Consider the following 24,840-nt stretch of genomic DNA (forward strand, 5'->3'; position numbering starts at 1 on the left):
AGAGCCCAACGCGGGGCTCGAACTCACGGACCGTGAGATCATGATCTGAGCCGAAGTCGGACGCTTAACCTGACCAAGCCACCCAGGCGCCCCCTAGAATGATTATTAGAAAGACAGGTGATAATACCAAATGATGGTGAGGACAAGAGAAACTGGAACACCACATGAATGAACCTACAAAAACCAAGTTAGTTAAATAAAAGAAGTTAGACCTAAAGGACCACACATTTATATGCAACATCTTGTTCCAGAAAACAGTTATGTATAAAGACAGAAAGCATATCAGTGTTGGCTGATGGCAGAGTAAAGACAGACAGAGTACTGATTCAACGGAATATTTCTGGGTGATAAAAATGTCCTAAGGTTGGACTGTAATGAGACATGCACAACTCTAAAAATATACCAAAACCACGAAATTGTACATATGGTAGGTGAATGTTATGGTATGTAAATTATACCTCAATGAAGCTATTTTTTAAAAGCCAATGGAAATGCCTCCTAGGAACAAATTCCTCTCTACAGATTAATTTTTCAGATTCTGTAAGCTTACTTTTAGATGGAGAGAGCAACCATTTCCGGGAGGACTCAAAGGTAAAGTATCTACCAAATACTGGTGTCAGCTAAAATGGTGTTTTATGGTAATCCAAACAGACAAGCCACTTTAAGAAGAGTGTGTTTGGCTATCACCTTCTCAGTACCTGAGGACAATAAAGATCTCTTTCTCTCTCAGGTAAGATGTAAATATAATTGCAGAACACCAGACAACTTATTAAGTTATTCATTTCTTACACTAGGGCATCAAAAGTGGAAAATCATAAAACTATACAAAGCTGCTGGCAATTAGCACCTCTGTGTTTCTTTACTGTAGGAAGTTTCCTCCAACAAAATCTGAAAATAATCTTTTGAGTAATGCCAAAAATCTACACATCCCTTTTGGAATCTTATTAGGCACTCAGCATGGGACAGCTCAAACCAGGACTCTACAACACCCACTGAATTGGGTTAGGAGCCTAGAGCAACAGACTATCATCAGCCTGTATTCATCTCTTTACAGGTGGATGCTGACAAATTTTATGCAGATGGTAAAAAAAAGTTATATATTTCCCAGTGAACAAATATTTGCTCTAGACTAGAACAAAAAGAAATTCCTCAGATTAATTTACTAAGAATCCCTTAAATTATAGGATACTCTCAGCACTTAAACTATGGAAGCAGGAAGTAGATGAATAAACTAGAAGCTTCATCTTTTCTTTCTATTGTGCTTAAAGCTACCTTGACCAATACCCCCAGTATTTACTGGGTTGGAAATTTGTAGCAGGATGCTGCTTATCACTTATCATGGGGTTTTTGTGTTTTATATATAGCTTTCTGGCCAGTGAACTTCCTTTTTTCTTTCAAGCTGGCTCCAAATTTGCTCCTGTGCTAAATTACCTGTAAATATTCTAGATAGGAACCGTTAGAAATACCAATTAGTTAATAGAAATGACAGAAAATGAAAATGCTCAAACTAAGCAAAGGTTGCCACTGCAACCTTGCAAGATTCACTTTAAAATATTTTAAGTGATCATTATCATTTTGGTGGTAATGATCTCACAACTACAACCACCATGAGAAATTGATACTATATTTTTTTCATTGTACCAAAAAGATAAATGGTAAAAATGATCAAGGTATTCTACCTTGTCAAGACACACATTCTAAAGGACTAAATGCTAATTCAACAGCACTGGCTTCCCCACCTGTCAATCCTATAAAACCCTGCTCATTTCCACCCCAAACTGGAATATTCACACTTGTACAATCTTTCCTCATCAGGACTGTAAGTCCCAATTTTCCTTTTTTTTTTTTTTTAAGTTTATTTATTTATTTTGAGAGTGAGAGACAGCGCAAGCAGAGAAGGGGCAGAGAGAGAGGGAGAGAGAGTTCTAAGCCAGTTCCACACTGTCAGTACGGAGCCCAACAAACCGTGAGATCATGACCTGAACCAAAGTCAAGAATGAGTTGGTCACTCAACTGACTGAGCCACCCAGTGCCCCTAAGTTCTACATTTTATTAACTGTTATCTGGTACTAGTTCATACAGCTTCTTATGACCAAAAAAAAAAAAAAGGATGTTTTAATTCTGGGGGGCGGCAGGGGCGGGGGGGAGAGCTCTGTCTTCAGAGAGCTCTTGAAAATGTACAGTATAAATATATTGTAACTCTAACAAAGACTCAGATTCTCATCTTGGGCCTGAAAGCTGGGCTATGTATTCCTCTTGTATTTTGTTGTTTCTTTCTGTAGTATGTCAGTAGTCATTTATTCTGTGAAATGAGAATGCACTGATAAAAGATTTTGAGTAAATGTCTAGGAGGTTCAACACAATTACAGTTTCAGGGATATGCAATCCCTGTCTTTTCTGCGTGGTGCATTTTTGTTTCTCATATGCTAATTAAAGAGGTGGAGATCAGTCTCTGTCTTTTCTGTTGAACTTGAAATAGCCACCATACTAATGGAAGTGAGACAGATATCCTTCCCATTTTGATTATATTCATTAATTTCAGTAGACATTTCTTCAAGCTTAATATTGAAAAGTGACTTTCCACATACATCACATCCATCAATCACCTTTCTTACCCAGTTTCTATTACCAATCATTAACTCTGAAATATGTTTCAAACTTTTCTCCTGTGAGTCACATTTATAGTGAACTGTTCTTGAACCTATAGGATTCATACCCATGTTAACTGCTTTCCCACATGAAGTATTTTTCTCATTAATCAGTGTTTGTTTGTTTGTTTGTTTGTTTTGATTAATATAAGTTGCCTGGATCGATGGTCTTGGATGTTCTGGCCTCTCCAGACTTCTTCTGGAATAAAGGAAAATTAATCACACCTGATGAATTATATTGGTTATGACTTGGCTCTCTAATTGTACTTAAATGTGGTTGAGTTTTGGCTTCAAGACCAGTCTCCCAGAAGAAGAAAAGGCAAATTCCTCATAACTGGTGATGTTCCACCTATTGATCAATCAATCTATGGAAAAGAACCTTTTGCAGCATCAAAAAAGGAAAGAAGACAATAAAATACAAGTACCTTCAGTATTGTCCAAATGTGACCTTTAACATTGAGTAAGAAATATGTAGACCAAGTGGTGATCCTTGCATCAAGGCCAAATTAATAGATTTATTTTGAATGCTGATTTAGTTATTTTAGTTCATCAGTGCTGATTAATACTGAATCTACGCTAATCATGAATTCCTATTTCTTCCCTTTACAATATTCTAACTTACTGGGGTTTTTTCAAAGTCTTGCTTTATCATAATCTTCTTAACTCGAGCTAATATCTTAGTTCACAATCTGTAATTTCTATTAATTTTAGGAGGGAAGAAAAAAGGTTTTTTCCTCAACTGGCTCCTCTACCAACTAATTAGATAATCACTGAATATATATAGTTCTGGTACACATAAACATGAGCAAGAGGGGGAAAAAGGCACTTATCTAGCAAAATCATAAGTAAGTTGAGAGAAATAAACTCATGAATCAACACACATAAGTCTTGGCAGAACACCTATGTGCAAGTGGAAAACAAGGAGGGAGAAAACAATAACGTCTGATGCTAATAAACAATAACCATATTTAATACTAATTCACACTTAATTTCTTTAATCCTCAGAACCCTTTCAGATAGGTTCGCTTACTGTCCCCATTTTACAGATGAGGAAACTAAGGCATATAAAGATTAAGTAGCTTGTCTAAAGTCATACATCTAGAGTGGTAAGGAACAGTTTCTTGAAAACAGTTAGGATTTGAGCATAAAATGTGAGCAATAAAATTAAAGTTTCTAGGGAGGCAAAACGCAGTTCAATAAAAGATCTAGGTATGTTTCAGGATATTTAAAAATACAGATTAAATGGAATTTAGGATAAGTTTTGGGAAAATAGAGAAAAATAAAATTTGGACAGGCAACATAAGGCTATCATGATAGTCCTTATTTTAAAAAAAAAAGTTGTAGGGGCACCTGGGTGGCTCAGTCATTTAAGTGTTCGACCTCAGCTGAGGTCATGATCTCACAGTTCACAAGTTCAAGCCCCACGTTGGGCTCTGTGCTGACAGCTCAGAGCCTGGAAACTGTTTCAGATTCTGTGTCTCCCTCTCTCTACTCCTCCCCTGCTTGCACTCTGTCTCCCTCTCTCAAAAATAAATAAACATAAAACAAAGTTGTAGATTTCAGAACTATATAGTAAGTACCAGATTTATCTTCTCAGGTTAGTATCAAGATAAAGGTCACAATTTTGGTAATCAAATCTGACAAACACAAATAAGAATTCACCTATGTGACAATATGGTTCTGGTCGAAGTTCATGATAACTGAGCACACTGGGGGAACTGAAAGCATAATAATAACAAGATACTAAGATAAAATGTATGAGAGGATGGGAGAGTTGAAAATTTCAGGATGACTCAATCCATGCAAACAGGAGAACAACAGAGCCCAGGGACTAAAAGGAGAATTTGGAAAGTGAATAGACATTGTAAAATGGAAAGTTAATGACTTCAGTTTCTGACATTCTGAGGATGAAGCAAGTAGGACTTCTCACTGGAAGTGACCTTCCAACAGGCCAAATGCTGCTCTGTGAGGCAGAAGTAAAGTATACTAGAGACGACAGGCAGCACAGAACAGTTTTAACGAGCATGGTCTCTAGTACTAGGTAACTTGGGTATGAAATCAAGGAGCACCACTTATTTACTGGAGGACGTTGGTCATGGAATTTAATCTCCTGGGACTTCAGCTCGTTTATCCACAGACATAATAATAGTATATGTCCCAGGGGACGGTTGTGAGAAGTAGATGAATTAATACATGTGAACTGCTTAGAACGGTGCCTTGCGCATCACAGGCTGTAACACAACAGGCTGTTGACTACGATGATTGTAATTTTGCCACCAGTTTTGGAGCCATGAACATAAAGACAGGTGACGCCTTAAAAATTGATTAATAGATTTGAAACATCTAGGAAGAGTAGGAGGTATGAAACAAAGCCTTTTAAAAAATCCTAGATTGGGGTGCCTGGGTGGCTCAGTCGGTTAAGCGTCTGACTTCGGCTCAGGTCATGATCTCACAGTTCGTGGATTCGAGCCCCGCATCGGGCTCTGTGCTGACAGCTCAGAGCCTGGAGCCTGCTTCACATTCTGTGTCTCCCTCTCTCTCTGCCCCTTCCCTGCTCATGCTCTGTTTCTCTCTGTCTCAAAAATAAATACACATTAAAAAAAATTTTTTTAATAAATAAATAAATAAATAAAAAATCCTAGATTGAGTGGAATGATTGCATAAATCAAGATTTATTGATTTAATTAATATTTCCTGTATGCCAGCAGTGTGATGAGCCCTGGTGCTGGGTGGTAAACTAGACAAACTTCAGAAGGATAAGTAGTTAAAGAAGGTAGGTGTGACCAAATTAGTTCTACTTACCAAAAACAAGTTTAGGTGTATTCTCGAGAGAATATTGAGCACTACGAAATAAAGCACAAAGGTATACAGGCAATTATCATTCTGGGCCAAAAACCCAATGGCTATGAAATCTTAGCAGCAGGGACAAAAGAGAAAATGGATAGTGAGTCAGAACACAGAAAAACATGAGGCACTTCACCATGAAAGGATAGAAGGAAGGAGCAGAGTTACATGATGGAGCACAGATGTTTGTAAATCACTAAACGTTTAGCTATTCCTGAAGAAACTGGGGTGCCTGAGTGGCTCGGTTGGTTAAGCGTCCAACTTCAGCTCAAGTCGTGATCTCACAGTTTGTGGGTTCGAGCCCCGCGCCAGGTTCTGTGCTGACAGCTCAGAGCCTGAAGCCTGCTTTGGATTCTGTGTCTCCTTCTCTCTCTGCCCCTCCCCCGCTCATACTCTGTCTGTCTCTCTCAAAAATAAACATTTAAAAAAACTTGGGGCGCCTGGGTGGCTCAGTCAGTTGAGCATCCAACTTCAGCTCAGGTCATGATCTGAAAAACTTAAAAAAACTTAAAAAGGGGCGCCTGGGTGGCGCAGTCGGTTAAGCGTCCGACTTCAGCCAGGTCACGATCTCGCGGTCCTGGAGTTCGAGCCCCGCGTCGGGCTCTGGGCTGATGGCTCAGAGCCTGGAGCCTGTTTCCGATTCTGTGTCTCCCTCTCTCTCTGCCCCTCCCCCGTTCATGCTCTGTCTCTCTCTGTCGCAAAAATAAATAAACGTTGAAAAAAAAATTAAAAAAAACAAAACTTAAAAAAAGAGACTATATCCAAAATTGATGAAAATCAAAAGGAGTATATAAAAATGGGAAGAAACTGGGCAACTGAAGAATAATGAAGAAATAAATATTGAAGATACAGTAACTAGAAATTAGATTTGGGTAATGTCAGAGTGCAAAGTGTCTCTATAAACATCAAGTAGAGAATGAGCACATTCTAAGAGGAAGGTGATATTACAAAATGTTAATTTAAACATCTTGGAAATGGTGGTCAGACATCCTTCAATATTTGTGAAGGTATGAAGTCTCTAAAATGAGATTTCCAAAAATGTTTCAGAGATCTCACAGTAGTCTGAATAATGTCCCTAAAGTTCATATCCACCCAGAACCTCAGAATGTGATATATGGAACTAGGGTCTTGGTAGATATAATTAGTTAGGATGAGGTCATGTTAGATTAGGGTGGGCCCTAAATTAGGGGAGGACACAAAGAGGGAAGGCTAGATGATAACAGAAACAGGGATTAGAGTCAGCTGTAAGTCAAGGAATGCCAAGGATTACCAGCAACCACCAGAAGTTAGGAAGAGGTAGGAAGGATTTTCCCCTAGAGGCTTTGGAGAAAGTATGGCCCTGCTGACATCCTGATTTTGTACTTCTAGCCTCCAGAAGTGAGAGAATACATTTCTGTTGTTTTAAGTAACCCAGTTTGTGGTATTCCATTACAACGGCCATAGGAAAATATTACAGGTGCCAAGTAACCAACTGTCCACTTTAAGATCTGATTTCCAGTAGCTTCCATCTCTTGGGTACACAATAACTCACCTGGAAGACTCTGGCTTGAGAACATCACCTCTATTATCCATGGTTCTTCTCCTTGCTCCAACTGGGAGATCACATCTGGTTTGATTGTAAGACACCCTGTCAATGAGAAATGACACAAGACTCACGTCTACACACCTTGTGCTTCATGATGCCTAAGGACTGTCATGCATGATGACATTGCTTATTTCAACCCCAGCAGAGCAGTACCTCTCACTAGAGGTGAAGACACTGACATCCTTCCTGAAGGCCTAAAGCAATTAAGTATTTTTTTTAACCAAACCCTTAGCAATAAAAACAATTCAACTCATGTCAACTATACTCAAATTATATATATAGATATATATAATAAAACAATAAAAATTAAAGGGGTTGCCTGGGTGGCTCGGTCGGTTGAGTATCTGACTCTTGACTTAGGCTCAGGTCATGATCCCAGGGTCGTGGGATCGAGCTCTGCATCAGGTTACCTGCTAAGCATGGAGCCTGCTTAGGATTCTCTCTCCTTCTCTCTCTGTCTCTGTCTCTCTCCTTCTGCCCCCTCCCTCGTGCACACACACACTCTCTCTCTTTCTCTCTCTCAAAAAAAAGTAAAAATAAAAATAAAAACAATTCACGTCTTTAAAGGTATGACATGTTTCATCAACTCAGAATGGAAATTCATGCTCTAGGAAGTTACTTGGGAAACTCTACTTACCCACTGAAACCAGTTTGCTGTAGTTCTCCAGCATCACATCCCTGTACAGGATCTTCTGAGCTGAGTCCAGCCACTGCCACTCCACCTGGGTGAAACTGACCGACACATCCTTGAATGATACTAATCCCTGTAAAAACAGTACATTCTGTTTAATCTGAATTAACCACCGAGGAATGTGCAAAATGTTTGCTTCATGCATTGATAGAGCTTATAAAAAAATTCTATTTGATGCATATAATGCACCCTGTTTTCATTTTTAGGGGAGAAATAAATACTGTATTACAAATATCTTGTCACTATACTAATTGCTAGGGGACAGGGAAGGCCTATTGAGCTTTCTATACCTGTATACAGAAACACTCTTGTTGCTGTGAAAAATCAAGATGTGTTTGTTCCTGTTCTCAATAACATTCTGGTAGATATGCAAACACCTTTACAATAAGGTACTACAGGAGCTAGGTTAGAAATGTTCACAAGGTATATAGCGTAGCCAGAAAGAGGGAAAAGTCAGTTCCATTCATGTCACTAGGTCGGTGCTATGAGGCTGAAAATCTTTGCAAGAATATGCATTAGCCTCCACATGGTAAAATGCACGAAGTATTTTAAAAGTTAAGTATAGGGGAAAGCAAATAGCATAGTGTGTTAGATGAACAGGATGAGCAGATATGGTAAGAAAAAGATACTCAACAGGTATTCAGGGGCCAGATATGGAATAATTTTGGACAAGTTCCTATATATCAATGGTTTCCAAATACCCTTTGATCACCACTCCATCATTTCAAGTGATACTATTTGTACTTATGTATATAAGTACATCTAATGACAATCCAAGCATTATTTCTTAATTACTTTCTTAATTTTAGATAAAAATAAAATGCAAATTGTAACATATTTTTCAGAGACCCTGATAGGATAGCTTTGCACACTTCCTGGGATGTCTACCTTCCTTTCTGGAGACCCCCCATTCCAGAAAACATGAAACCAGTGAAGAGATGTGAATAAGCCCTGGATGATCCAGATAAATCTGGATTTCAGATTTAACATTCTAGAAAAGGTGGTTCTCGACTCTGATAGCACATTTGAATCACCTTAGAAAATATATAAACCAGGCTCAATAATGCTATTTTTAAAATGGAAAGATGTCAAACTTACAGAAAAGATGCAAATAAAATATGCACAGAGAACACCCATATGCCCAGACTCACTTATTGTTAACATGTGACTCCATTTATCATTTGCATGTATTCTCTTCCTGTCTACATACAAACACAAAAATAAGAAAATACGCACACACAATTTTTTTTTCTGTGCCATTTTGAAGGTGAAATTATACACATCATGGCTTTTTACTCCTAAATAACTCAGGGTGTATATATAACCATCGCAATTATCAAACTCAGTACATTTAACATTAGCATGGTACTTTTATCTAAGTAACCTTTCTTATGCCAGTTTGGCTAGTTGACCCAATAACCTCTTTTACAGCATATGTTCCTCCTTCCAGTACAGATCTAGCCTAGTGTCCATGCATTTTGTTGTCATGTCTTTTTTAGCTTCCTTTAATCTGGAACATTTCCATATCTTCTATCTTTGGACATAAGCATCTTTGAAAAATATGGTTCTCCACTTTTTTTTTTTGAAAAAAATAGCACGTTCACTCTTGGTTTGCCTGGTATTTCCTCGTGGTTAGATTTAGATTATGTGATCTAGACTGGGAAGTCCATAGGTGATGTTTCATGTTTCCTTCACAGGTATCCCATCCGTGGCATATGCTGTCATCTGTCCCTCAATGGAAATGCTAATTCTCATCATCCAGGCAATGAGTTGTTTGATCTCTCCACTGTGTAATTACTGCCTTTTTATCTCCCTGAGAACAAATAAGCAGTCTGTGGGGAGATTTTAAGACCGTGTAAATCCCTTAATCCTCATTAGACTGTCTCCTACGTTTAGCATCAGTTGAGGATTCTCGCCTGATGCGATCTCTACTGTGACAGATATAAAATGCTGCTTTTCTAACTCCTATGTTTCCTCCACATTTACCAGTTAGCTCTTAGCATTGTACCATAAGCAAGAAGCCTCTCTTCAGCGCCATTTATTTAAGTATAGACTCATGAATTTCTGTTTTCTTCCAATGGTTTACAATTGATTACTGTACTTAATTATTTTGGTCTTCACATTGTCCCAGATTTGGCCAGTAAAAGCCCCTTCAAGCTGACATGCCAGCATGATTACTTTAAGTGCTTCTCTACTTTCTGGCATAAAATGATGTTCCACACTCATCTTATATATACCCTGCCCAGCCCTGGAATCAGCCATTTCTCTAAAGAGCGAGCCCTGGTTCCTTTTAGTGGGGAATGGTATTAGACACTAAGCTCTAGACCATACACGTATGCCATGATATGGTTTTTATTTCTAACTTTCTAATTCAGATTTTCAAACCTGAAAAAAAAAGTTGAAAAACACATAAAATGAACACTTGAATTATCATCACCTAAATCCTTTTTTTGCAGTATTTGCTTTACCTCTTCCTATATATAATTGTATCTTTTGCTGTATTATTTGAAACCTGCAGCTATCATGACAGTTCACTCTTCCATATTTCAGCATGTATTTCCTAACAATAAGGCCCTGTTCTCATACACCACATTCATACCTAAAGAAACTAAAATTAATTCAATTAAATTGTCTAAAACACAATCCTTATTTAAATTTCTCAAGTGCTTCAAAATAGTTCCTCAATCCAGAATTCAATCAATTCTCACACATCCCATTTGGTTCCTATGCTTCTTCCATCTTCTCTAACCTAGAACGAGCCTCTCTACCATTTTTGTTTACTTTGATTTTTTTTAAATAATCCAGGCCAGTTGCCTTATAGAATATCCCATTCTCTGGATTTGTCTGATTGTTTATGATTAAATGCAGAGCAACTTCTTATCTTTTGGACAAAAAAACAAGAGATGATATCACATGCCTCTTACTGCAACATATAGGGGTCTAAACATCCCATTGTCCTTCTCTTGGTGAAATTTAGTATGATCGTTTGGTTAAAGTGGTGGTCACCAGCTCTCTCCTTTGTAAAGGCATATTTTCCCAGTAACTGGTGAGTAATCCATGGGCAGCAAAGCAATATTTTGAGGCCATATAATTATCCTGTTCACTTTCAACCTTTCAATCAGTGGTTTTAGTATCAATGGATGATTCCTGCCAAATTAATTATTGCCCTAAGGCTTACAAAATGGTGATTTTTTTACCCTCTCTCTTCCATATTTGTTAGTTGGCTTTTTTTTTTTTTTAAGTAAAGAAGAGCTTCCCCCTTCCTCTTATGTCTTTTTCTCTCGTCTGTATCACTAGAAACTCATGGACATTTTTTTGGTCACTGTGTAATAATAACCAGTCACTCTTTTTGGTGCTAAGCTACTCCAATTTGGTCAATGATGGGGTTCTGTGTCCTTTTATGAATCCTTTCAGTACATCTTGTTTCTAGCATAAAATTATATTCCAGAATTAATTTATACTTTACATGTTCCAGAGTTAGATTTCTTTCAGTGGAAAAAAGAGTATTTGGAAACCAAGATTTGGCTATTAGGTATGCAACAGATGGGCTAGTGCTTCTAGGCCCTTTCAGAAGCCAGAGCAAAAAAATATTCATTTTTTAAAATATCATGAGTGGATATCGATTCCTCCAATTCATATCCAACAACATTTTCCCATTCAATATCTGTAATTCCCTTCTAATATAACCTGGTTTCTAAGCACTTCAATATATTTACCCATTGAACTGATACAAAGTAGTTTTAGAAATTATAGTACCAATCCAGTACCAATAACAGATCTACTAAGTTAAAGATTTCTTTGCAGTTCTTAACTTTTTATTTTTAAATAATTTTAGACTCCGTGAAAAGTTGTATATATTGTAGAGTTCTTGCATACCCTTCACCCAGTTTTCCCAATGTTAAGATCTTAATTAACATATATATTTACTAAAATTAAGAAATTAATCTTGGTGTGTTATTAACCCTCCCCTGCTTGTGCATGCTCTCTCTCTCTCTCGCTCGCTCTCTCTCAAAATAAAAAAATAAACTTAAAAAAAGTATTTAAAGTGTTGACATGTATATCTCTCCCCAACCCCATGTCACTACAAATGGCTATGGTGTGGTGCATTAACACTACAGAATTAGAAAACACGACAAACCAGGGGGTGGGATTCTCCTAAGAGAACTAGTTGTTAAACATTTACCTGCACACCACTGACAGTATCCTGAACACATAAAATATTGCCTAGCTAAAAGCAATGCTCAGTTGACAGCTAAAGAACTAAGGGATAAAACTGACTTCCAGCAGAAGTACAAAATGATACAACCACTGTTCAGGGCAATTTTGTAGTATCTATGAAAATTATGAGACGGCCTAATTTTGACCTAAGACCCAGTTATTCTAAACTTTTTTTTTTTTTCAACGTTTATTTATTTTTGGAACAGAGAGAGACAGAGCATGAATGGGGGAGGGGCAGAGAGAAAGGGAGACACAGAATTGGAAACAGGCTCCAGGCTCTGAGCCATCAGCCCAGAGCCCGACGCGGGGCTCGAACTCACGGACCGCGAGATCATGACCTGGCTGAAGTCGGACGCCCAACCGACTGCGCCACCCAGGCGCCCCAGACCCAGTTATTCTAATTCTAGAAAATTTTTCCTTAAGTTTCACACATACGAAATTACATTTACATAAGGTTATTCAATGAAACATTGCTAGTATCAGCAAAAAACTATACATACATATTCTTCAACAGCAAACTGGTTAAATAATCAATGATAGAGGCACCTGGGTGGCTCAGTCAGTTGAGTGCCCAACTCTTGATTTTGGCTCAGGTCATGATCTCATGGTTCATGGGATCAAGCCCCATGTCAGGCTCTGTGTTAGCAATGCAGAGTGTGCTTGGGATTCTCTCTCTCCCACTCTCTCTGCCTCTCCTTGCTCGTACACACTCTCTCTCTCTTTGTCTCTCTCTTTCTCATTCGATCAAAATAAATCAATAATTGTTTAATTTAAAAAATCGATGACAAATACATACAGTGGAAACCATGCAGCTATACACGATGAGAAGCAAAAGTAATAAGAAGCAGAGTCAGGACTTCCAAAAATTCCTCCATAAACTAAATAAGAAAACTAGCAAAAATTCTAAGAATCAGCTTTTTTTAAAGTTTGAAACTAACCAAAGTCTTGCATAAATCCAGGGAGCATTCATTCAATAAGCACTGCTGGTTTGAGGTTTGTGAGGTTTGTGGCATTTTAACTTGCTCCATTTGCATCCTTTACCATCCAGCTCCACGGGAGGCTTAAAAACAAACAGCTTGTAATCACAGTGAAAAGCAGCAACAAGGCAGCCACCAGAGAGAGCAGAAGAGGGATAGAGCTCTTTCAAAGCCTCATCCCCAGAGAACTGTCATTATTTACCTGTCTGATGGTTCCTTGTAAGACTCTACTGTCTTTAAGCTAGCTTGGAGCTTCCACAGTACAAACAGCCTTTTCCCCAGGGGACGTGCTTGGAAAAGAATTAGAGGAAAGTTATTAACTTCGCAGCCACCTGAGGTGGTGAATAACAGTTGGAGCAAGCAAGAGGCTAATTTAAAAGCTAAAAAAGGAAAATCTCATAATGCCCATAGGAACTTTGAAAGCTTCAACATATTCCTAGGAATCTAGAAAGCCACATACATGCCCAGGGACATGCACATGCTCAGGAAAGACCTAAGAAGACCCTAAGCTCTTATTCTCAGCTGACCTTGAAGCTCTGTACATGCAGAAGTAAAGACTAAGGCAGAGTTGTCAACAGCACATCTGAGTGTTGAAGGTGTGTGCCACCAATGCACAGAGAGCACCTAGGCACAGACCAGGAGACTTATTAACTCCAAGCATTTGAGGAAATCTGGTAAATCATTAGCTGACTAGCCTACTGAGTAGAGATTTCAGTGGCCACACCACATGATAAAGAATACAGACTTTACGCAATCAGTTTAGAAAACTCACTAAACAACATAACAATGACAGCGATAACAACAAACACTGGGGAGGGGAGACTCTGAAAGCTGCCAAGTAATATTATTTAAAATGTCTAATTTTCAACAAAAATTATGAGACAAGCAAAGAAACAAGGAATAGTATCTGACACAATGGAGGAAAAAAACAATTGATACAAATTGTCCCTAAGGAAGTGCAGATACTAGACTTGCTAGACAAAAGACTTTAAATCAGCTATTTTAAGTATGTTCAAACAACTAAAGGGTAACCACATCTAAAGAACTAAAGGAAAGTAATAGAACAATGTCTTACTATGTAGACAATATCAATAAAGAGATAAAAATTATTAAAAAAAAACAAAAAGATATTCTAGAGATGAAAAGTACAATAACCAGAAATTAGAAATTCATTAGAAGGACACAAGATTTGATGTGGCAGAAGAAATAATGAACAAACTTCATTGAAGACAGAACAGGTCAACTGAATTTATCCAGTCTGAAGAACAGAAAGAAAACAATGAAAAATGTTGAACAGAGCCTCAGAGACCTGTGGGACATCAAGTATTCAAACATATGCATAATGCATATGCATATGCATAATGCATAAAAAATTAAAAATAGAACTACCCTATGATCCTGCAATTGCACTATTAGGTATTTACCCAAAGGATACAAAAATACAGATTCAAAGGGGTACATGCACCCTGATGTTTATAGCAGCATTAATCAACAATAGCCAAACTATGGAGAGAGCCCAATTGTCCATAGACTGATGAATGAATAAAAAAGAGGTGGTGTGTGTATGTATGTGTGTATATATATATATATATATATATATATATATATATATAATGGAATATTACTTAGCCTTCAAAAAAAGAAATTTTGCCATTTGCAACAACACAGATGGAGCCAGAATGCATTATGCTAAGCAAAATAAGTCGACCAGAGAAAAACAAATACCATATAACTTCACTCATATGTGGAATTTAAGAAACAAAACAGATGAATGTATGGGAAGAGAGAGAAAAAGAGAAGAAAGGGGAACAAACCACAAGAGACTCTTAACAATAGAGAACAAACTCAGGGTTGATGGAGAGAGGGGGGTGGGAAATGGGCTACATGGGGGATGGGTATTAAGAAAGGCACTTGTTGTGATAAGCACTGGATGTTGTTATATAAGTGATGAATCACTGAATTCTACTTCTGAAGCCAATAATGCACTGTATATTAACTAACTAAAATATAAACAATTTAAAAAATGGTTAAATGAAGAAAATATATATGCATAATGGGAGACCCAGAAAGAGAAAAGAGGAAGGGACAGAAACAATAGCTGAAGAAATAATGGCCAACATCTTCCCAAATTTGACATAAGGTATGAATCTATACACCCACAAAGCTAAACAAACTACAAATAAAAGTTAAAAGAAATCAATTAACCACACACATCATAATCTGTTAAAGGTGAGAGACAGAATCTTGAAAGCAGCAAGACGAAAACAACTCATTGTGTACAATGGATCTTCAATAAGATTAACAGCTAGTTTTGCTTCAGAAATCACAGAGGCAAGAATGCAGTAGGAAGAAAAAGACTATCAACCTAAACTATCCTTGAAAAATGGAGGAGAGGGAAGCCTGGGTGGCTCAGTCGGTTAAGCACCTGACTTTGGCTCAGGTCATGATCTTGTGGTTCGTTAGTTCAAGCCCCACGTTGGGCTCTGTGCTGACAGCTCAGAGCCTGGAGCCTGCTTCAGATTCTGTGTCTCCCTCTCTGCCCCTCCACTGCTCACCCTCTGTCTCTCTCTCTCTCAAAAATAAATGAACATTAAGAAAGAAAGAAAGAAAGAAAGAAAGAAAGAAAGAAAGAAAGAAAGAAAGAAAAATGGAGGAGAAATTTTAAAAATACCCGGATAAACAAAAACTGAGAGAATTCATTGCCACCATCTCTGCCTCACAAAAGGTACTAAAAGGAGTTCTTCCGGCTGAAATAAAAGGACATTAGACAGCATCACAAATCCACATGAAGAAACAAAGAACACTGGTAAAGGTAATACTATGTGAGTAAAAAATAGCATAAATGAATGTATTCTGTAATTCTTTGTGTCTCCTACCTGATTTTTTTTTTAATTTTTTTTTCAACATCTGTTTATTTTTGCGACAGAGAGAGACAGAGCATGAATGGGGGAGGGGCAGAGAGAGAGGGAGACACAGAATTGGAAACAGGCTCCAGGCTCTGAGCCATCAGCCCAGAGCCTGACGCGGGGCTCGAACTCACGGACCGCGAGATCGTGACCTGGCTGAAGTCGGACGCTTAACCGACTGCGCCACCCAGGCGCCCCTCCTACCTGATTTAAAAGACACTTTGCAAAGAAAAAAAATATAAATCTGTGTTGATGGCACACAATACGTGAAGATCTACAGGACAATAAAAGCACAAAGGAGGGGTAAAGGGATGAATAGAGCTATATACGAATAGAACTATATAGCATATTAAGTGTTTATATGCTATTGAAATTAAGTTGATATTAATCCAAATTTGATTTTTTTAATAGGTGAAATGTACTGTAAATCATTGTTTACTTTCCTGGTTAAAGAAAAAAAAAACCTTATAGTCAATTCTCCACTCACAAGTAGAAGAGGAATAGAAAAAACTCGATTGTTTTTAATCTGGCGTTTATGTGTACCTTTCATTTCACACGTACAGTTAACTGGGTATTACTACCCACCACCAGCAGAATAGATACAAGTAAAACCAAATATCAGAAAGGAAAAAGTATTAACAAAAGGAAGCTCAAAAAGATGTCTTCAGGAGAGTGGCCAGGCTAGTCAGTAGGAGCAGACCGTGTGCAGTAAGGCTCTGCTGCTCTTCTCCTCCAACTCCTACAGCAGCTCATCAGTCCCATTCTCTATATCCTCCGTGTGCTGAATGCAATGGCACAACTCACAGATAAGGAATGCGTCCAGGGTGGCCTCTTTATGGTTGTCCTGGATGTCCACATTGGTTACATGCACTGACTGGCAGGTGTCTTGCTCTTTGGAATTCAGATCTTCCACCACCTGACTGTACACTCTCTCTTCACAGGTGAGAATCAGATCAAACAGTCTCTGCAGCTCTGAAACCTTTCTGGCCAGGGCTTGATCCTCTTATTTCTATCCAACAGATGTAAAATGCCATTCTGCATATAGAGTTCTTTGTCCTTCCTAAGGAGATTGTGGTACATCTGGTCATATGTAGTTTTGAAATTGTAAACTTTTGGCTTGTCAAGTGCCGGTCCTGGGAGCTTAACATGAGTTCCTGTTCCAAAGGACCAGAAGCTGAATCTCCGTTTGCTGAGAATGTCATGCATCTCCATGCTCCGGTTCTGGTTGCTCGAGCACACCACTGCCACAGACAGCAGGAACGATGGCATACTGGTGACTACACTGACCACAACACACCCATTCAGGGACTCCCACCCAGCCATGGCACTTCTGTGCAAGCCAATCCAAACCTGATTGTTAAAAACTAAGATGTTAATTGTAAATCCCAGGGCAACCATCAAGAAAATAACTAAACATAGCAAAAGAAATGACAAGGGAATTAAAATGGTACACTAAAAGATATCTATTGAACAGAAAAGAAGGCAGTAATGGAGGAATAGAGGAACAAAAAAGCTGTAGACCACAAATAAGAAAACAACAGACCTAATCCTGCTCTATCAGGAATTACACTAAATGTAAATTGCTTAAACACTCTAATTAAAGGGTATAGTGGATATCATACTGGATAAAAAAACAAACAAAAACGTGATAAATAGTGTCTGAAAGAGACTCACTAATAAATAATGTCTGAAAGAGACTCACTTGAGATCCAAAGACATAAACAGAAAAAAGGATGGACAAAGATACACCATGATGAGAAAGACAGTCTCACGTGTACGGTCTTTCAACCCCCACTCAGCTACATAAGAATGAGCCTTGGGTCTGGAACCTTCCTTACCAAGAGATAAAGAGACCACACAGCCTATATAAGCCATTCACCTTGTCAGAATATCTTTTATTTAATTGCTCCTCTGTTCTGATTAAGCATATACTAAATGCCCCTCTGGCACAACCTCAGCTTTCAGTATTCTGGATTCGACAGTAGTAGGGTTGGACTCCTGCTGTGGCATAAGAGGTGTGTGCATAGGCCAACTGCCCTGCATCAGATGCTGGAGGCACCCACTAGCTTTGGGGGTCCAATCGCATATTATCAGAACTGATCTTGCTTTACCTCTTAAGTGTATAAAAGCACTGTTCCATCCAATGCTTGACTCCATTGTGTCTTCCTTGGTAACTCTAAAACCAAGATGCAGTGGCAGGAGTATTTAAATTTTTATTCCTGTACACTGGCATAATGATGATGTTTGCTATCTCCATCATGGTCAGTCTTGGCATTGGCAACTTGCGAGCGGCATTCTGCTCGACGCAGTCACCAAAAGACAGCTGGGAAGGCTATATTAATATCAGGTAAAAGAGAGTTTAAGACAAAAATTGTTACTTTGAAGAAAACACATGGTTAAATCTTTAAGATTTTGGATTAGGCAATGGTTTCATGGATACGACAAAGCATGAGCAACTAAAGAAAAGATAAATTGGACATCAACAAAATCATTAAATTTTATGCCTCAAAAAACATTACCAAGAAGGTGAAAAGACAATCCAAAGAATGGGAGAAAATATCTGTAAATTATATATCTGACAACAGTCTATATCCAGTATATAAAGAACTCTCAGAATGATAAAAATTAAACTAATTAAGGGGCGCCTAAGTGGCTCATTCGGTTAAGTGTCCAACTCTTGATTTTGGCTCAGGTCATGATCTCACACTTTGTGAGATCGAGCCCCGCGCCCAACTCCGCACTGACAGCGTGGAGCCTGCTTAGGATTCTCTCTGTCCTTCTCTTTCTGCCCCTCCCCTGTTCACGCTTTCTCTCGCTCTCAAAATAAATAAAAAATTTTTTAAACGTGTCCAAAATGGAACCAAGAAGTTCAATCTAAATAGTAATCAAATCTATCCTTAAGGCAGATAGAAAAACCACTAAGCATCATGGACATTCAAAACTTAGGCTGTAGGAAGAAACTTCTTTAATGGGATAATTGGTGTGTACCGAAAACCCACAAAGACCATTCCAGCATTGGCTAACACTTCTTGAGTTATCTTTGAAAAATCAGGCACAAGGTAAGGATGCCAGGTTTCATGAAGCAAGACTGAAAAAGGTGTAAGAAAGAACATGATGAACCTAAAGAAGAATGAATTAAGGACTAATGCAATGAATTAGAATGTCCAGCAACAGATGTGTGCAGACACGGTAATATACTGGATAGATGTGCCATTATAATTCATTGAGAAAAACATTAATAAAGAATTGGTGCTTTATGTGTTAAAAGATAAAACTAGATTCCCTCCTCGTATTATCTACAATAACAATTCCCAGATTGACTCGAGGCTTAAATATTTTTAATAGTACTAATATTAATTAAGCAAAAATTTTAAAATATCCTTATCTTAAGTTAGGGAAGAATTTTAAAATTCAAAAAGAAAACAGAAAAGTTAAAAAGACTGGCCTATGGAAAAATATAAAACTCTAATAAGGCCAGAGGCACTCTAGAGGTAAAGGTCAAGGGACAGACTTGGAGAAAACATTCACAACAAATGTAACAGACAAAGAATTATTGTCCAAAATACATAAAGTATTCTTTAAAATTAATACATAAGAGATGATTAAAAATGAAATCATTCACAAAAGCAATGAAAAGCCAATAGATATATGATGTACAAGATCATCAGCAATCTCAGAAATGCAAATAAAATGGTGAGTTTTTCTCAGAAGTTAGATTGACAATAAATCTAAAGTCTGACAATGCCAGGAACAGGCAAGTAAGTAGCGGTTAAGTACAGTCACAAATACTACAGTGCTACAGTCTAGGTGGGGGAAATATTTATGCAGAGCCATTTGAAGGGCATGTCAACCATTCAGCTGTCTTCCAGATATTCTACACCGCTGGACCAAACAAGACCATTAGAAAATTGTGTCCTCGGGGCACCTGGGTGGCTTGGTCGGTTAAGGGTCTGACTTCAGCTCAGGTCATGATCTCACGGTCCGTGAGTTTGAGCCCCGCGTCGGGCTCTGTGCTGACAGCTCAGAGCCTGGGGCCTGTTTCGGATTCTGTGTCTCCCTCTCTCTCTGACCCTCCCGCATTCATGCTCTGTCTCTCTCTGTCTCGAAAATAAATAAACGTTAAAAAAAAAAATTCAAAAATTAAAAAAAAAAAATTGTGTCCTCAAACTCTGTTATGAACTGAACGCTTGTGTCCCCCCACCAAACTTCACATGTTGAAGCCCTAATCCCCAGTGTGATTTTAGTTGGTGATGGGACCTTTTGGAGGTAAGTGGGTCATTAGTATGGAGCCCTGATGACATTAGTGCCCTTAGAAGAAACTACACGAGAGAGCTGGCCCTCTATCCTCTCTCCACCATGTGAAGATACAATGAGAGGAGGGCCATGGGCAAACTGGATGAGAGTCCTCAGTAAAGAATCAAATGTGTTGGCACCTTGATCTTGGACTTCCCAGACTCTAGAATACGAGAAATAAGTGCTTGTTGCTGAACCCCCAGTCTCTGATAATTTCTAACCGCAGTGCCAGTGTGTTAGTGCCCTAAGAGACTCGTTTTTCTGGTTCTCCTTTGCTGTCAGAAAGATCAGAACGGCAAACTTGCTGTTCAACTTTGATAATTCTGGGACTTTACAGGACCAGCATATATCTATATGCTGACTGCTCAACTCTTGACCTGATAGTCTACAGTTAATCTGATGTTGATTTTCATCTATTTCTGTTTTTCTATTTTAATTTCTGTTCCCTTACACACCTCACAAAATCCACTGCAAAACAAAGCAGGAATAAACAGCTTACCTGTGATTCAGTCATTTCCTGCTGCTCTTGGAAAACTGAAGAGAACTGTAAAGGTACAGCTGGGAAAGAAGGAAAGAAAATGAGGTCCTATGCAACCGGGTGAGCCGAGCAGAATTATCTGCCTAGCAAGCTTCACACAGCAGCTACATACAAAGCCCCCTTGGGCCATGAGCTTCAACCCTAAGGGCAGGGCAGAGCTGATGGAGGAGTACCCATTGTCTATGCAGACTCTGACCCGTCACAGCTCAGAATGCAATTTTTCATTAGGTGAATATAAACATTTCCTACTAACTTCCTGCTAAAAAGAATTTACCTTCCCCCCTATAGTGACTAAAATAAATAAATAGTAACAACCAAGGACTAATCAAACAAAGAACAACACAGGAAGACATTGCCTTTATTTCTCTGCATTCCCAGGGAAAGTGTCTGGCCCTTGAGTTACAAAATCCTCATCAGCATCCCCCTGGAAAGTGCAGGGGTACTTTGTTTATTCTAACTTGGTTATGGTTTCTCAAAAGGATCTTTTCATTAGAAATTTGAGGGGCGCCTGGGTGGCTCAGTGGGTAAAGCATCCAACTTGGGCTCAGGTACATGATTTTGTCATTGGGGGGTTCAAGCCCTGCGTTGGGATCTGTGCTAAATTCGGAGCCTGGAGCCTGCTTTGGATTCTGTCCCTCTCTCTCTCTCTGCCCTTCCTTCACTTGTGCTCTGTCTCTTTGTCTCTCTCTCTCTCTCTCTCTCAAAAATAAACATTAAAAAAAATTGATGTGACATCATTGTTAAGGATAGACAGCAAGGAGTTCCCTGGGCATGCCACTAATAAATTATGTTACTCTAGACAAGTCACTCCCTTATCTTCTAGGCCCTTTTTTTTCCACCTCTTAAATACAGACAAAATTTTAAAATCTTCAAACTCTTTATACATTAGTTATTTGATTTTTTACTATCAGAACAGAATGATGCACCCTCTAGGTTGTAGAGCAAGTGCAGTGAAGGGAGTATGGCTGATGAGGGTGAACAAGGTCAATTTCTCCTGTGGCCGGTGATTCCTTTCCCTGAACTGTGTCCTCACAAACTTCCTGTGAGGTACCCTCTGCTGTGCTGCCTACCCTTTGCTCATGTTGCCAGCTTTATTTCAATTCTTAAAGCTGATCAGTGGACAGCCTGCAATGATTTCTGGTTATGGTGACATCACCCAAGCATTGCTCATTCTGTAGAAGGACCAAGAATTACTTCTGTCCTGGCAGTCTGAGGATATAGTCTTTCCTGGGCCTCTTCTGTTTCTGTTTTGAGCCTCTGGTGAGAGGTCTCAGATCAAGGGGTGATTTTCCAGGTGGGGTTCCTGGGTGATAAGGTTTTGGGGGTGATCCAGAGTTGACGGCCAAGAAAGAATTCTTGAAGACATCTTTGGTGCAAAAAGGTGATTTTATTAAAGCATGGAGATAGGACCCATTGGCAGAAAGAGCTGCCCTGGGACCATAAAGAGACATTGGTTACATACTTGGGAGTTAGGGGAGGTAAAATCAAGGGGAAGTTTCCAATGAGATTTTCATATGCTAAAGAAGACAGTAGGAAGTTCCTGGAGAAACATTTTACTCTGCCAGCCTCAAGTATGTGTCAGTGGGCTGCAGGTTATAAGGAAATTCAATTTTATCTGCCATTTCCTTCTGCCTTTGTTTCCCACATCTCACCTCAAGAGCTGTTTTGCTCCAGGAGCCCCTGGGTGGCTCTGTTGGTTAAGCCTCCACGTTTGTGGGTTTGAGCCCCACATGGGGCTCACTGTTGTCGGTGTGGAGCCTGCTTTGGATTCTCTGTCCCCCTCTCTCTCTGCCCACCCCGTGGCGTGCTCGCTTTCTCTCTCTCAAAAATAAATAAACATTTCTTAAAAATTTTAAAAAGTACAAGAGCTGTTTTGCTCCAAAAGAGATGGGACCTGGGCAGTGGGGACAAATTAAATTTAGTTGGAACTTTCAAACAGGGCTCCCAACCTGACTCTAATACATACTTTCCCCAAGAATCAAGAGCTTTGGCCATCAACAAACTCAAATGAAGTTCTCCAAAGACAAAAGCTAGACAGGGCAGACCGGACCCAGAAATTGTGCTACCTGACGCAGGCGCTCAGAAGAATAAGAAGAATAATCAAATATCCCAGAAACCCAAGGCCAAGACATTATGCAGTCCCCATTTACCTCATAATTATTTTCCTGATACTACAGTATCAGACATTATCAGTGCTGTGAATAACAATGCTGGGTTTTAGGCAAGGCAGTTTATTAGAAGGAACATGAGACGTGCAGAAAAATGGATTGAAAACTAGATTCCCACCGCTGCTGTGTGGTCTTGGCACTTCACCTCTGAGCCTGGTTTACTGTTCTCTTAACATGGAGACAGTTAAGCTTACCTCAAATATGGCCGTGAGAGCCTTTGATGGCGAAAATCTATGTATATCTAGCATAGACATTAGCAGCGCAGAACAATCGCGTGGGTCAGGTATAAAAACATTCTCATTCTGCAGAAAACTGAAAGTCTTTGCCAGGATTGCTCAGTAACTAGAACCGAGCTCCGCCCGCGGCTGCCCGCGCCCCCTGCTGCAGCAGCAGCCTTTGCGCACGGACGCGCGCAACCTCCCAGGACGCGCGCCCCCCGCGCCCCCGCCTCCCCGCGTCCCCGCGTCCCCGCGTCCCCGCGTCCCCGCGTCCCCGCGTCCCCGCGTCCCCGCGTCCCCGCGTCCCCGCGTCCCCGCGTCCCCGCGTCCCCGCGTCCCCGCGCGAAGCCGGCCCTTTCCGCTGAGAGAGGAGCCCTGGCCCGGTCATCCCTCCTCCAGGATGAGGCTGCCCCGACCCGCCCTTGGCGGGGCTCAAGTGCCAGAGGTCCCGCCGCGGGGTCCCCACACAACCCTAGACCCGCCGGCTCCCGAGCACTGCGGACGCTCGTCTGCCTTCGGCCAACCCCAAACTCCCCTGTCCTGTCGCACTGGACCCTAGGGAGCGCAAAGACTCGGTGATCCGAGAAGCGCCACCCAGGAGAAGGTGTACCCTGGGGGAAAGATTTACAGACCCGGAGGCAGTGAGCACGCGCAGAGTCAGCCCGGAAAGCCAACACCAGAGTGAAAACTACATTTCCCATAAGTCTTTGCTCCCGCACTTTTGAGGGTGTTTACCAAACTCCCCCCTTGCCGCCTGCTCTTTTTGGTTTGAATCCAGCTTTACTCCGGGAGTCCCAAGACATTTTATTCAAAGAACACAATAAAAGCTTGTGCCTCAGGTGATGCCTCCTTCTCTCTCTCTCTCTGCAGCCTGTCTTGACCTTCCCACTTGGGTCCAGGGCCTTGAGTAACATACATGTCTATTTCAATTTCTTTTGTAGTCTTTTGTTAAACTGCAAAGAACCACCTTTTCCCATATTACTTAAATAAAACTCGCCGACCCGTTTACCTGCTACAAAAGCAGACACACAACCTAAAATTCCCATTCTATGTCTCATAAATGATCAGCTGAACAATTTGTCTCCATGACTAATTAGAACAAAATACCTGCAAATTTAACTTAACTAAATTTCTATTCTCCCCCACACCATCCTGAAATTTGACTTCCTACTAAGGTTTGACAAGTATAGGAATGCCAAACAATCCCTCTCAAAACTTGGCTGACAATAAGGAAAGTTGTTTCCTGATCTTGCCACCTACTCCCTGCTCCTGACACCCAGTTCTTTCTAGCCTTGTTTACACCTCCATTAAAAGAATGAGTTTCCCTCTTTAGTTTTCATTTCTCTGCTACCAGTGGGAGTCTGCATTGTGTGAATGGAGATGTGGGTTCTTGGATTACCCAGGAAAGATTTACCTGAGGATCAGCACTCCAATGAAGACAGGAAAGTAGCAAACCCAAAGCAGTTTAAGGACAGTACACTCTCAAAAAGGGAGGAGACTGGGCAGCCCCCGAAGTGGCAACCCCAGGGGGATTAAGGGTATCTTTTCTTTTTGTGTTTGCAGAGGTTATGGGTCATAGTTAGGGCAGTCTCTGACAGAAGTTGTGTCTATTCGTCTAAGGGACTCCTGCCAGTTGGGAGGCAGAGTTTTGGACCCTACAAGGTTCTTGCAGGAACTATCCTGGCCATCTTCCCCCATTTGGGTAGGGGTGGGTTGAAACCACAATGTAAATATATGATAATGAAACCATAGGT

At 39.9% G+C, this 24,840-nt stretch overlaps 1 protein-coding gene and 1 pseudogene across 1 annotated transcript in view; both read right to left on the reverse strand.

Annotated features, from left to right (window-relative positions):
* The window catches only part of LOC125147897 (zinc finger protein 12-like), a 32,881-nt gene that overhangs the window by 5,722 nt on the left and 2,319 nt on the right, over window positions 1-24,840 (reverse strand). Inside the window, exons 2-8 of the mRNA XM_047825317.1 lie at window positions 20,662-20,720; window positions 17,981-18,201; window positions 13,166-13,253; window positions 12,925-13,046; window positions 7,715-7,841; window positions 7,024-7,119; window positions 5,451-5,491 (exon numbers count right to left, since the gene is read on the reverse strand). Of these exons, the coding sequence (XP_047681273.1) occupies window positions 5,451-5,491; window positions 7,024-7,119; window positions 7,715-7,841; window positions 12,925-13,020 (360 nt within the window). The 5' untranslated portion in view covers window positions 13,021-13,046; window positions 13,166-13,253; window positions 17,981-18,201; window positions 20,662-20,720. The remainder of the gene's footprint in view (window positions 1-5,450; window positions 5,492-7,023; window positions 7,120-7,714; window positions 7,842-12,924; window positions 13,047-13,165; window positions 13,254-17,980; window positions 18,202-20,661; window positions 20,721-24,840) is intronic.
* On the reverse strand, window positions 16,392-17,456 carry LOC125147896 (RNA polymerase II subunit A C-terminal domain phosphatase SSU72-like; annotated as a pseudogene).

Source organism: Prionailurus viverrinus, chromosome D2 (assembly GCF_022837055.1).
Source record: "Prionailurus viverrinus isolate Anna chromosome D2, UM_Priviv_1.0, whole genome shotgun sequence".
NCBI lineage: Eukaryota > Metazoa > Chordata > Mammalia > Carnivora > Felidae > Prionailurus > Prionailurus viverrinus.